The sequence below is a fragment of the Salvia miltiorrhiza genome, chromosome 1, assembly GCF_028751815.1.
Source record: "Salvia miltiorrhiza cultivar Shanhuang (shh) chromosome 1, IMPLAD_Smil_shh, whole genome shotgun sequence".
Taxonomy (NCBI): Eukaryota; Viridiplantae; Streptophyta; class Magnoliopsida; order Lamiales; family Lamiaceae; genus Salvia; species Salvia miltiorrhiza.
In genome coordinates this window covers 2,851,470-2,865,023 of record NC_080387.1, presented here as the reverse complement: position 1 = coordinate 2,865,023, position 13,554 = coordinate 2,851,470, and the positions used below count along the sequence as shown (strand labels likewise).

Here is a 13,554-nt window from a genome sequence, read left to right as displayed (position 1 = left end):
CAACTAGATCACACAGAACAGGCTCTCTGTAATTGGAACTTAGGCTTTGGATAATACAAGTAGTTGCCTAAGGAACTAAGAGAATGTAAGTAATCAGTAGTCTGATTTTTGGCATTGTGAATTCTCTTCTTCGATTCAAACTTTGATGGCTTTGAATGACTGAGTTACAATTTTGGCAGTGCTTGTGCTTTTGAATCAGTGAAGATTAAAGTGATCCTTGAGCTCTATTTATAGGAGAGGTCTTGAATAGATCCGTTGGCGGAGATGGTCTTCAAGAATTCATCCGTTGTGAGAGTAATTTGAATTTGGCTGAGGCTTCAATCTTCGAGGTTCCTTGTTTGGTGAGAAACGGCATTTTAGGTACAGAAGGTAAGGCTCCTCTGAAAAGTAATCACCAAAAAGGAATGCTCTGCAGAGAAAGAATGATCCTTAGTATCTCTACATTTAATGCTGCTGTACTTGGAATACGTGGCTTCCTTTAAGCTTCTGGAGATTCAGTCTGAGGAAGAATATCAACTGATACTTAACTTTAGTATCAGTCCGCTAAATCCACGTAGCCAGCATTGATGAATCAGTTAAGACTGATTCTTCAGTTGAGAAACTCGTTAAGTCAAACATCAGTATTTGACTTTACCTTTAATTGCAAACTTCAATTGAGTTCTTCAGTCTTCAGTCTTCAATCCTCCAGTCTTCAGTCTTCGGTCTTCATAACACTAAACAAACTAGAAAGTGAACTCCAACACTTGAGTTCAAAAGGTTCTAGTATATTACAAAGGAAAACCTAAAGATTTTGGTATCATCAAAATTAGAACTAGGATATTTCGTTAAGTTCCCAATAATTTTCCCTTTTTTGATGATGTCAAAACCATACAATCAGTTCTAAGACAAGACGTGACTGAAAGCAAAAGCCAAGATTCTAAACTAGGTGAATACCATTCCCCCTAAATAAAGTAACCTAAAAACTTGCACTCAGAGGAAAAACAAAACAGTTAAAGAACATAACGACACGAAGATATAACTGAAATAAGTAATCAGAGCCTGGACAAAAAGATATTGTCTTCAGGTTGAGATCAAAAGGAGTGGTATTTTTATTTAAGAAGGTAACTGATGATAAATCAGTTTTGGTACAGAGCAAAGCATAAGAAAAAAAAAATACAAAGAAGGAACATCCTAAATCGATTGTCAATACACGCCAAAGACTGTCTTCCAAATATCTGTGTAGTCATGAGGGTCATTCTCAGTAACACCCCAAATCTTGCATAAAGCATTGGCTTCCCTCTTGATGACCTATCGGTTGATAATGTTCTTGATTTTTGGAGGGCTCACTAAGTTCTTCAGAGGATAGCGAATCATCTGAATTCTTTCTTTCTTTTGTGCATCAAGTAGCCTTTGGATCATTCCCTTTTCATACCAATTGATGAGGAAATATCTCCAGGCATTTCTTTGAAACTCAGGATCTTGACTTAAGTCGACAACCCATTTGGTGTAGATTTCCTTTATCCTTTCCCACCAGTTGTTCATGTCTTCAGGTACCCATTTATCAATTTGATCGCATTTCTCCAGATGGGATACAAGAAGACTTTCTTGAATGTAGAGTCTCAGCTGTTGTTTTTCTTTTAGTCTGATAGTGGGAAGAGGAGGAGGAGCGGATGCACCATGATTTAGTGCTTTCTTGGCTTTTGGCTCATGTACTCTTGACGACACATCTTCTTCTCTGGATCTTTTTCTGTATTCTTTCGATACAGAGGGAGTAGGAGCAGGTAATGCTTTTGCAGTTGCAGAGGGAGGTTCAGTTTTAGAGAAAGGTTCAGAACCCCAATACTCTTCCCCCTTTTTGGCATCATCACCAGGGAGAGAGCCAATCTTTCTTGAAGGTCCTAGATGTCGTTGAACATTTTCTGAATAAGAGCATTGTTGGTTGATTCACGAACAGCGCGGAGCTCGACCTCAAGTTGAGCAATTCTGACATTTACTGGTTGTAGCTCTTCTGCAATGAGAAGCTTGGCGTCGATTTTCAGTCATGAATTCCTTCAAGAATTCAGTGCGAAGCTTGTTGAGTTGATTTTGAGTATCAAGGATCTGTTCTTTTGTCTTAAGTTCTGCAACCAGCACCTCTGTTTGAAGTTCCTTGAGATCGCTTTGAAGTTTAGGGACAGTGGCCTGGATGGGTATAATTTCTCGAACATGTGAAAAGTGTTCTTGCCGGAGACGGCGAAGCCTGTCGTGGAAAACACCTATCTGAACTGAGTGTTCAATCATATCATCAGTCAGGGTGGACTCGACTTCAACCAGCTTTCTCAAGAACTTAGCACCGTAGATGTCTCTGAGCTCTTCTTCATGCTTCAGGTGCTCAATCTCAGTCTGTTGGTTAGAGATCACATCCAACAACATCCGAATTGGATCTTCAGTGTCTTCAGGTAACTCGAAGATAACTCTTCGTAGAGCTTTTTGTTTCCAAACTGTGATCCGAGCATCTGTTTCATCGTCAGAATCATAGATCAGAAAAGGCTTGCGCGTGATCTCACTATGTTCCACGGGCAGCTCTGGAGGGATATGTGGCGCCCTGGACTTCTTTTTGGATGAAGAAGCTCATTGAGTTGAAGATGAATGAGAAGCTTCAGTTGATATAACAGCAAGAGCATCCTTAGGAAGGACAGAGGATGATTGACCAATGAGGGATGACCTGCACATCATCAGAATAAGTGATCGGAAAATATTGAAGTCTGTAAATGCGAGTGACTTTCTCTTCTGGTGCAGCAGCAATAATGGATTCTGGAGGTGTGGATGACTACATTAATTCATCAGTTATGTCCTCAACATAACTTCTGGAGTTGATGGATCCTCAAGCGGCATATTCTCCATCACGGGAGGATCAGTAGAGACTCCATCTTGGTCAGAGTCCATCAGTTGTGGCTCATCTTTAGTAGAGTGACTAATGGGTTCAGTCATCAGTTGATCTTGTGCTGTAGAGGCTGGGGTTTCTTGAAGAGCGCTTTCAGAAACTGGAGTTTCTTGAAGAATGGTTGCATTAGGCTCTTCGGCAGCTTTGGAGGTGGAAGTCCCTGCATCAAGGTTAGTGAACGAGGGACCTTCATGAAGCCTTACGACTTAAGATAGTCTAAGGCAAACTTGTCGAATCCATAGATGACATTCCACAATTTGGGAAAGTCGAAAATGTTGTACAGTCGAGCTTCTACAAAGGTAAAAAAGTCATCATTCTCAACGAGATTGAGTTCGTTGATCTGAGAGCAAGGTAGCAAGGTACAGTTTTGAAGAAAGTGAAAGCAAAGAGGCTATGAAGATTTTGATATGCCTCTAGGGATGTGTCAAAACCAGGGATCAGTTGATTGAGGTGAAGAGTAGCATCCCTATTGGCTTACAATCTTAAGGCTGCAACAATCCTTTGTTGTTCAGAGGTGCCATAGCGAATTGGCACAGAAGAGGGACGTTGGACTTCTTTACCTTTGGATTGAGATTTGGCTTTGGAAGTGGTTTTAGTCCCTACTTGGAGTGCGTGGCTTCCTTTAAGCTTCTGGAGATTCAGTCCGAGGAAGAATATCAACTGATACTTGACGTTAGTATCAGTCCGCTAAATCCACGTAGCCAGCATTGATGAATTAGTTAAGACTGATTCTTTAGTTGAGAAACTCGTTAAGTCAAACATCAGTATTTGACTTTGCCTTTAATTGTAAACTTTAGTTGAGTTCTTCAGTCTTCAATCTTCAGTCCTTCGGTCTTCGGTCTTCAATCCTCAGGTCTTCAGTCTTCAGTCTTCATAACACTAAACAAACTACAAAGTGAACTCCAACACTTGAGTTCAAAAGGTTCTAGTCTATTTCAAAAGAAAACCTAAGGCTTTTGGTATCATCAAAACTAGGACTAGGATATTTCATTAAGTTCTCAACACTTACTATGGGTGAGAGTTACATATTAACTTTAGTACTCTATATCTTGGGTGATAGCAATTTATATATGACATTTGGTAATCTGTATTAAGTGGCTGTATCCGGTATAGGATGATAACATCCCCTTAAGGAGCTTAAAAGTTTTACTTCACTAAATCCTACAGGTTGTTTAAGTTCAGGTGCAATAATAAAGTTGAGTGGTACTACTTAAGGATTAATAAGAAATTAATTAATATAAGTTGTCAGAAGCTTTAATTAATTAATGAATGTTGGATATCTTAAATACGGGGGTTCGATAAGTCTAAATACAACCCCCGACTCATCATCGGCAATAAAGGGGTAAGTCAAAATTGATTCTCTAGTGGAATGAATTAATATTTATGAATTAATTATGATCTGGACTGATTAGAAGAATTAATTCATTTGAGGTCCATCTTTATTCCTTGTATTTGATCCCTGGGCTGGCCCAACGACTCCTGAGCTTAGTAGGAGAAAAATAACCTAACTCATAAGTCTGGACTCTGGCCCATATCCTGTAATTGTAATTATAAATACAGTTCAGCTCTCAGAACATAATAGACCAGACGTAATACGTAATTTCATATTACAAAATTAGGTTTTGTGTGACAGCTGAGCGGCGCCTGTTGAGTGGGTGTTTTTGTCCGGGGAATCCTCAAAGATCGTCGTCCATCCGACATCGGGGATTGAGCGGGATACAGTCCAGAAGATCAGAGCTGGAGTCAGATTTTCGCAGGAAATCAAGTTCTGGCAGTCTCCGAAGAATGGCCATAACTTTCTCTAAAGAACTCCGATTGAGGTGAAATAAGTGGCCACGGAAATCTCTCTCGAAGACGAAGAAGTCGTATTTCTGGACAAAATACGATTAGAGGACGTTCGAGGCTTCAAAGGCTGACCTGTTCAGCGACGAATTGATGAAATTTAGGAATTCTTCAGGTATTTATGAACTATTCGGTGTAGTATTTAAATTAATAGGAGCATGCTAGGTTTAATAGATGTATGGTGAATTAAGATAATCCAAAAAACGATCCTCGGGCAAATCGAGTATTAATTAAGTTTAATATTCCATCACTTCAGGCATGGGGAGATGGTGTTACAGTATAAAATAACACAAATGAAGTAACTCTGCTCGGTGAAGGACGATTTGCCATATCCCAGCATTTAATTCACTATCCTTTGCATTTAATGTGGTGTGTAACAGAGTTGTACTTTAATGCATCTTCAGTCCGTCTTTTGTAGCTATAGTCCGATGTATTCTTCTGATCCTTAAACAAGTCTTCATAGAATATTTCGACTAAAGATTGCTTCTTCACTCCAGTACAGGTCCTTCATTTATTGTTGCAATAACTTCAAGTGAGCTTCAGTTGGTCATTACATTAGTCGAGGTTCTTCAGTCAGGTCTTCGTCAGTCTTCAGTCTTCAGTCTTCAAGCTTTGCCTCTTCAGTCTAACTAGAGAAAGAACTCTAACACTTGAGTTCGAAAAATGTCTAGTCTAGAAAAATAAAATCTAAGGGTTTTGGGATCATCAAAACAAGGATATTTCATCTATTTTCCAACAAGTGGGATTCAACCCTCATTGTACACATGTCACTCTTGAAATTTAAACCCTACTGCTTTTCAAAGTTGTAGCCGAGCTCCTGCGATAAATTCCTGTCAGTCGACAATGATGTCTGAGAGAAGAAACGGCGGTCGCAACAAGCACAATTGTGGACACACCAAATTCATCCGCTGCTCCAACTATGGTAAATGTTGCCCCAAGGACAAAGCAATCAAGAGATTTTTGGTGAGGAATATAGTTAGAGCAAGCTGGACTTAGAGATGTACAAGAAGCCTATGCTTTTGATGGGTACACTTTCCAAGGTGTATGTGAAGATGCAATATTGTGTCTCATGTGCCATTCACTCTAAGGTGGTGATTGGTGAGGGTTCGTTCAGTTACTGATAGGAGAAACAGGGAACCCCCACAATGCTTCAGGTGCCCAAGGGATGACATGCCAAAGCCCGGTCAAGCTCCTCGCCCAGGTGGCCCCCCTCAAGATCCTCGCACTTGGTTGGATGTTTTGGAACTAGGTTGTTTGGTCTTGTTATCCTATTTGTGTTTTTTGTTTTTTTGTTTTTATAATTTTGCTACATCTAGTTATCAGACTATCAACCTGTCATCCAGATTTTATGTGCAAACAGAGTTATTGAATTGTAACAAAAAAACAAAAAAAAACAACCTCACATTGTACACATACAAATTTCTTGATGAATGGGCTTGTGAATTGTTGAGTATGCAGACAGGGTTTTGGAGGTGATGGAGAAGGGGAAAGTGAATCGCCCCTTTCGCATAAATTTTTTGAGAGAAAATTGATGAATCTACTCTTTTTCGTGTCTAAAACATGTTCACAATTATGAAGGATACAGGTGGAAATATTGGAATTGGTTGAGGGTGATGATGTCATTTCATTATTAAACCAAGCAGTTGCTATTGGCTACCAAACAACCTAGAGTTAAATTAATGTTGTGTAACTTAGCTACCAATCACAATTACATATTATATAACTAGCTTTAGTAATAATTGGCCCTTTAATTTTTCTCAATCAAGCCTAAACTCAACTTGGCTATCAAACGGGACCTAAATTGAATATATTATTTTATATCATTTGATTATGCAATTTATATCACTCCATTTATTGACTTTTCAAAGTCAGTTTTATAAGTACAATTATGTTTATCTCATAATTAATTAGCTATATAAAATACATATAACTTTTTTTATAACTATGAAATTTCTAAAACGACCCCAATACATAATTTATTAAGCCCAATGTCTTAAATAATTTAGGCACAACACAACCAAAAATACTTTTCTTCCTATTCATTATCGCCTCCCTCATCTTTCTCTTCCCCACAGAATGCCTCGCTGCCATTTTTAAAATCCGACGAGGTTCCACCACCTCCACCCCTCACCTCAAACTAGCCAGATCTCTCTCGCTTCTTTTTCTCTCGCCTCACGCTACACTCACAACACAGAACCCCTTCCCCCGAATTCGGCGAACTCGCCGACCACCGCATCATCTCTCTTAAATTTGGCGAGCAGCCGCTGTCGACCCCCATCCTCTCTCTTGATCCTCTTTATCCCTTCTCTCGGCTATCAGCCACTCTTTGCCTAGAAAGGCGACGGTCGTCGTCATACATGCTACGTCGACGATCAAAAATAGGGATCAAAATCAGCGAGATGTCATGCTACGCCGCTACTTCGAAAAGAACGAGTTTTGGTTGAATAATAATCTCTCTTTAGAGAAAGAAAATGAGCTAATTTATGCCAAAAATTAAATCATTTGATATTGTGGAACTTGGGACGTAGATGAAAAAAAAGAAATTTGCTAAAGTTAAAAGTGAAGAAGTAAAGCAAATGTTGGAAATGAGTAGAGCTGGTTTAATGTTAACAGCAGTTTATTAAAAAAGAAACAAAAATGTATTGCATCCGGTTCGGACGAACCGGTTTTCAAAATTTAATCGGGCCACGTGGCAGCGTCTTACCGGGGAAGCGAATTGCGCACGAGTGTAGCTTAGACATTTCAAAGAAAGGGGGTAATGTCACAAAATAGAATTGATACTTTCTTATAGGACGAACGAAAATAGAAAATGTGATACTTTCTTATGGGAATGGGACCGAGGGAGTATAAAATTATGAAAAAATAATTTGAGGTAAATTAATTTATTTTTTAGTGAGCTTGATTTATTACAATATAATTTTAAAAATATTAACTTAGCATTAAAAAAAATATAATGAATTAATCAAAACTTGAGACTTTTTTTTTTTTTTGAGAGAACATAACTTGACACTTATCGCATGGAAAATGACGAAACCTCGAGGTTAGTGGAGTTTGTAGGTTGTTGAGGGAGTGAGAATATCTTAATTACTTAGGTGACGGTCCACTATCCTCCCCAAAATTTATTACTAAATGCAATTTTATAAAATTTTGAAACTTATCTTTATAACTTATAAGTTGTTTTTAAATTGAGTGATGCTAATCGGACAAATTTGTCCAGACAAAAAGCTTATTTTGGTTGACTTCTTTTTCAATTAAATTTATAACTAAAAGCAATACATATAAAGCGACTATTTTGCCCTATATTTATTAACTCCATTGAAAAGCTTCCTTCACTTATTTCCTTATTGCACCGATTCATCCAAAAATTAAAAAGTTGGAATAAAGCATTTATATGTTTCATTGCTCCAACGTAATCAACTCCGAGTCTCCCAATGTTATACTGTATATCATTGGACCGTTTGTATTTTATTAGATAGTGTGTTTTATAAGGCATTTTTTCAATTAAATTATCTATCTATCTATATAAGCATTTTTATTCGACAATAACAGTTTTCTTTTTATAAAATAGTTAAGAAGAGAAATCTAGATACTTAATAAAATAATACTAGTATACTAATAATTTAGTATGCATAAAATTAATTTCAGGAAAGCCTAATAACAGTACAATTCAGAAATAAATTGTTGCATTTAGGATGTAATTTATTATTAAACTATTAACTAAAAGCATATACTAAATTCAACATATCATAATTAAGTATTATACTTTCTACGAGTTACTTTCATCATTCTTGATTTGCCTAACTCAATTAAATACTAGGGGTGTGCCCCATATCTATAAATCTTTTAACTTAATTTTTTAATTGAAAGAAAATAAAATCAAAGGATATAATCGAAAGTTTGTAATTAATTAAATGCATAATTGGATTTTTATAATTAGATTATCTATATATATATATATATATATATATATATTAGTATATTTGATTACTAATAATAATTTCAAATATGGAAGTAATTATAAAAATGTCACATATTTTAAAAATACTTCCATATTATAATTATTAAAAATTTGTTATTATTTTACTCTATATAAAAATAGAACAATGAAACTCCCAATTCAAATTGGTCAAATCGAGCATCACAAGTGAAACCCCCAATTCGAATTATTCCAATCGAGCATCACAAGTGAAACCCCCAATTCGAATTGTTCCAATCGAGCATCACAAGTGAAACCCCCAATTCGAATTATTCCAATCGAGCATCATAAGTGAAACCCTCAATTCGAATTGGTCAAATCGAGCATCACAAGTGAAACCCCCAATTTGAATTGTTCCAGTCGAGCATCACAAGTGAAACCCCCAATTCAAATTATTCCAATCGAGCATCACAAGTGAAACCCTCAATTCGAATTTGTCCGATCGAACACCTCTAGTGAAACCCCCAATTCGAATTGTTCCGATCGAGCATCACAAGTGAAACCCCCAATTCGAACTGGTCAAATTGAGCATCACAAGTGAAACCCCCAATTCGAATTTGTCCGAGTGAAACCCCCAATTCGAATTGTTCCGATCGAGCATCACAAGTGAAACCCTCAATTCGAATTTGTCCAATCGAACACCATTAGTGAAACCCCAAATTCGAATTGTTCCGATCGAGCATCACAAGTGAAACCCCCAATTCGAACTGGTCGAATTGAGCATCACAAGTGAAACCCCCAATTCGAATTTGTCCGATCGAGCATCACAAGTGAAACCCCCAATTCGAATTTGTCCGAGTGAAACCCCCAATTCGAATTTGTCCGATCAAGCATCACAAGTGAAACCCCCAATTCAAATTATTCCTTTTATATACTCCCTCCGTCCGCCAAGATTATGTAAAAATTACTATATTTGGCGTCCGCCAAGATTATGTCACTTTCCTTTTATGACAATGGTCCCACCATCCTCTTTAATATTTTATCTTTACTAACATTCTTTATTTACAAAAAAGCCCACTCAAAATTCAATCTCAACCACACATCTCATAAAGTGGTGGGACCCTTTCTCCACTACATCAAAATCATCACCAATTTTATTAAATCTCGTGCCCAAGAAATTTTACATAATTTTGGCGGACGGAGGGAGTAAGTTTTTATTTAATAATGTTTTTATAAAAAATCAAGTTGAATCCACATTTTATTTTTAAAAATGTATACAAAATATATTATTTTATGACCAAATTAAATTGAAGATATAATTTACTTAATCGCACCAATTTATTTTTAAAATTTGAATTAATTAAATTATGTATTTAATTAAATAAATTTGGTCAAATTGAATTGACAAAGTAATTTAAAATTGTATTAATCTTAATCATTCCACTAATCAAATGTAGATTAATCTTAAAATTGTATTATTATTATGGATGAAATTGGAACAAATAAAGTTTTTAGACATGAAAAATATATTTTTCTTCACGATGCAAATAAAATGTATGGATATATTTTATAAAAGTAAAAATAAAATTTTAATTATTAATTTGGATTATGTGTAAAATTAATATTATATATATATATTTACTATTAATTATATTTATTAAGATTAATGAATCTAGTTCAAAGATTTAATGAGGCTCATGATATTATTTTCATGATATTGAAATATTTTTTGTTTTTATTATTAAAAAAATTAAAAACAAGGTAATACATATCAATGAAGTATTTCTTTATAAAATTTCAAAAAAAAAATCTCGAAAGACTCACGTAATTCATATCTACAAAAATCAAGAGAACAAACATATCAATGTAGTATTTCAATCACCACAAACAAAGTAATAATTCCAACGGTAATGCAATATAATGATACGCCCGATTAAATGATTTTATTTTCTGCTTAAAGTTTCCTTGTGTTAAAAGTTGTTTCACCAAAATTTCCATCAAAACCTATATTTAGGGGTGTAATCGAACCGAGCCGAACCGAATAGTGGTGTGCTCAAGTTTGGTTTGTTTAGTATCGAATCGAATCTCGAACTTTACTTATCGAATACTTTGAGGTTCGCGAGCGGCTCACGAGCCTAATCGAGCCTATACAAACTTTCTAAATTTATATTTATATTCAAAATATTGATTATTTTATTTTAAAAATAAATTATTTTATTTAAAATAATAAATATATTAATTATTTTCTTATGACAAATAAAATTAATTAGAGATTTAATACAATCATTATTAATTTTAGTGGATAAATATAAGTTGTATATACTAATAATTTATATTTTTCAAGCTGAATCACTTGACGAACATGTTCACGAGCTAACGAGCCGAATACTACTAAGCTTAAGTTTGATTTGTTTATTTATCGAGCTTCTCTAAACGAACTTGAACGAGCTTTTTTCGAGCCGAGCTCCGAATAGTTCGTGAACGGCTTGGTTTGTTTACACCCCTACCTATATTAATATGGAGACAAGGTTGCATGGGAAACTACAAGGCACACTTCTCAAAAAAAAAACTTTGCGGAGACAACTTTGCAACTATTAAATAGTAATATATGTTTCTCTCTCCACGATAGTAATGCGAAGGTTATTTCTGTACATTTAGGGCCTGTTTGATATGGGTTTAAAAACAGGATAAATTAAATTAATATGGATTTATGTAGTGTTTGATATTATGTGTTACTAATATGGTCAACTCCAGGTTTATCCCAAGACCCTAGCTTATTTTGTGGGATTAACCCACACTAATTATCCTACCTCCCCCATGGGATTAACCCACACTAATTATTCCACCCCCTCCATAGGCTACTAATTTAAGTATTTGATATGTTAATCCAACCTATTTCAATGGATATCAAACACTTTTTGGGATTAATTACCAATGATATCAAACACCCATCTGAGATTAGAAATCATGACTAATCTACACTAAATTATCAGGATAATTTATATCCTGATTAATCCAATACTGAAAATCAAACGGGCCCTTAACCAATGCTATAAATATGTAATTATTTTATTTTATTATAAGATGTACCAATTTATACTTTTTGGCTGGACAAAATTTGTCCAAATAGCTTTACCGTTTTAAATTTATTTTATAAAATATTCAGGAATTTATAAGCTCATCTAATGTATCTCTATATATACAACGAAAAAGTGCAGCCAAATTCTACCATTTCTTGAATCTTGATAGCACACAGTTTTACATTAGTGCATCCATTTTTTCTTAAGGATCAAATTACAACCAGAATCGAGCCACCCGGAAACCCGGATCCTGGTTCAACGTCCGATCCGGATCCGGAGCCCCTTCACTTTTATTCATATCTCGCCGCGTTGGAATATCCGGATCCTCCGATGAGGAAGGAGGGCATCCATCGCCTTCGCCAGCCTGACTCAACCCGGAACCCGACCCTTGAACTGCACCCTCCAGTTCATGTATGGAGACCACTGCACAATCGGGCGGGCTACCGGCCTTAACCCGGTTTCTGCAGAGCGGGCAATGGATGTGAGATCGGAGCCACGCGTCGATACAGTCAACGTGGAAACAGTGGTTGCATTCGGGTAGGATCCGACCCGTTTCTCCCTCCTCGAACTCCGACAAGCACACGGCGCATTCCGGCGGAGATTCTTGATTCTCCGATTTGTAGGCGAAAGTGGGAAGCGAGCTGACGGCGAGGGGATCGAGGCCCCGAGAGGCGGCAGGTAGCGGGGCGGCGGCGGGAGAGGTGACGCGGCGGAGATGGCGGTCGGAGCGGCGGCGGCGGCAGACGTGGAATGCGACTATGACGAAGCAGGCGAAGAAAAGTATGGCGATGGATGAGATCATGATCTTACCCTTGAAGGCGTATCCGATCGAATCTTGATTTTTCTCGTCCATTTTGTCGAAACTCGACGAGATTTTTTGTGGGTATAAGTTTTGAGAGAGATTTGCTTATACATATAGAGATCTGTAATAGAAGAAGCCCATGATTTTGGAATGACTAGATTCTTGCCCATTTATGGCACTTCGATTTTATACACGGAATGGTAGCTATCATATCAATGCCAAATTACATAATTGTAGTGTCCAACCGTTACGTCTAAAATTAGATGTTTAATTTTGAAATCTCGTAAGCTCCTTTAGATTTACATCGTATTTTGATAAAAGAAAAGTTACCACTATAATTAAGGGGTATTGGCATGTAAATAATCGAATTTTTACCATTTGCTGATTTGCACCCCAACTTTAAAATCAGTCTATAAATACCCGAACTTTGTATTCTTTCTGATTTTGCACCCAACGAATTTTAACCCTCAAATTGTTACTAATATGGCAGCCGGACTGACATCCCAAATCTACAATTACATGTTCTAAATTTCACATTGACAACAAACTTATTTATTTCGTTATGAACTTCAAACTTCCCTCTCAATCTGGCATTCATCTCGTCAACGATTTGAGGATAAAAATTCACCGGATGCAAAAACAGAAAGAATACGAAGTTCGGGTTATTATAAGCTGATTTTAAAGTCGAGGTGCAAAACCAGAAAATGCAAAAAATTCGGGTATTTATAGGCCCTATAATTAATAGCTTGTAAGTTACTTAAATAAGTAACTAGATAATACTTGCCAGAGCGTCCAAAAAGTAGTTAATTATATTATGAGTAAAGAAAAGCTCGGCTCACCATATGATACTTCCTCCGTCCCCAAAATAAGTTCCTCTTTGGGGATGACACGGGTTTTAAGGAAAAATGGTAAAGTATATTGATAGTGGAGAAAAATATGTTATAATTAGTATTGGGAGTGGTGAAAAGGTGAAAAAATGTTATAATTAATATTGGGAGTGGTGAAAAAGTGA

The 13,554-nt window shown here is 36.4% G+C and overlaps 1 protein-coding gene and 1 pseudogene across 1 annotated transcript; one reads left to right on the top strand and one right to left on the bottom strand.

The window, feature by feature from the left end:
* Positions 1–5,587: 5,587 nt before the first annotated feature.
* On the top strand, positions 5,588–6,413 carry LOC131022949 (40S ribosomal protein S26-3-like; annotated as a pseudogene).
* A 5,447-nt stretch (positions 6,414–11,860) lies between these two features.
* On the bottom strand, positions 11,861–12,815 carry LOC131007282 (RING-H2 finger protein ATL2-like). Its single transcript, XM_057934428.1, has one exon. It carries the CDS (start codon positions 12,591–12,593, stop codon positions 11,955–11,957), a length of 639 nt encoding a protein of 212 aa, XP_057790411.1. The 5' UTR covers positions 12,594–12,815; the 3' UTR covers positions 11,861–11,954.
* Positions 12,816–13,554: the final 739 nt, after the last annotated feature.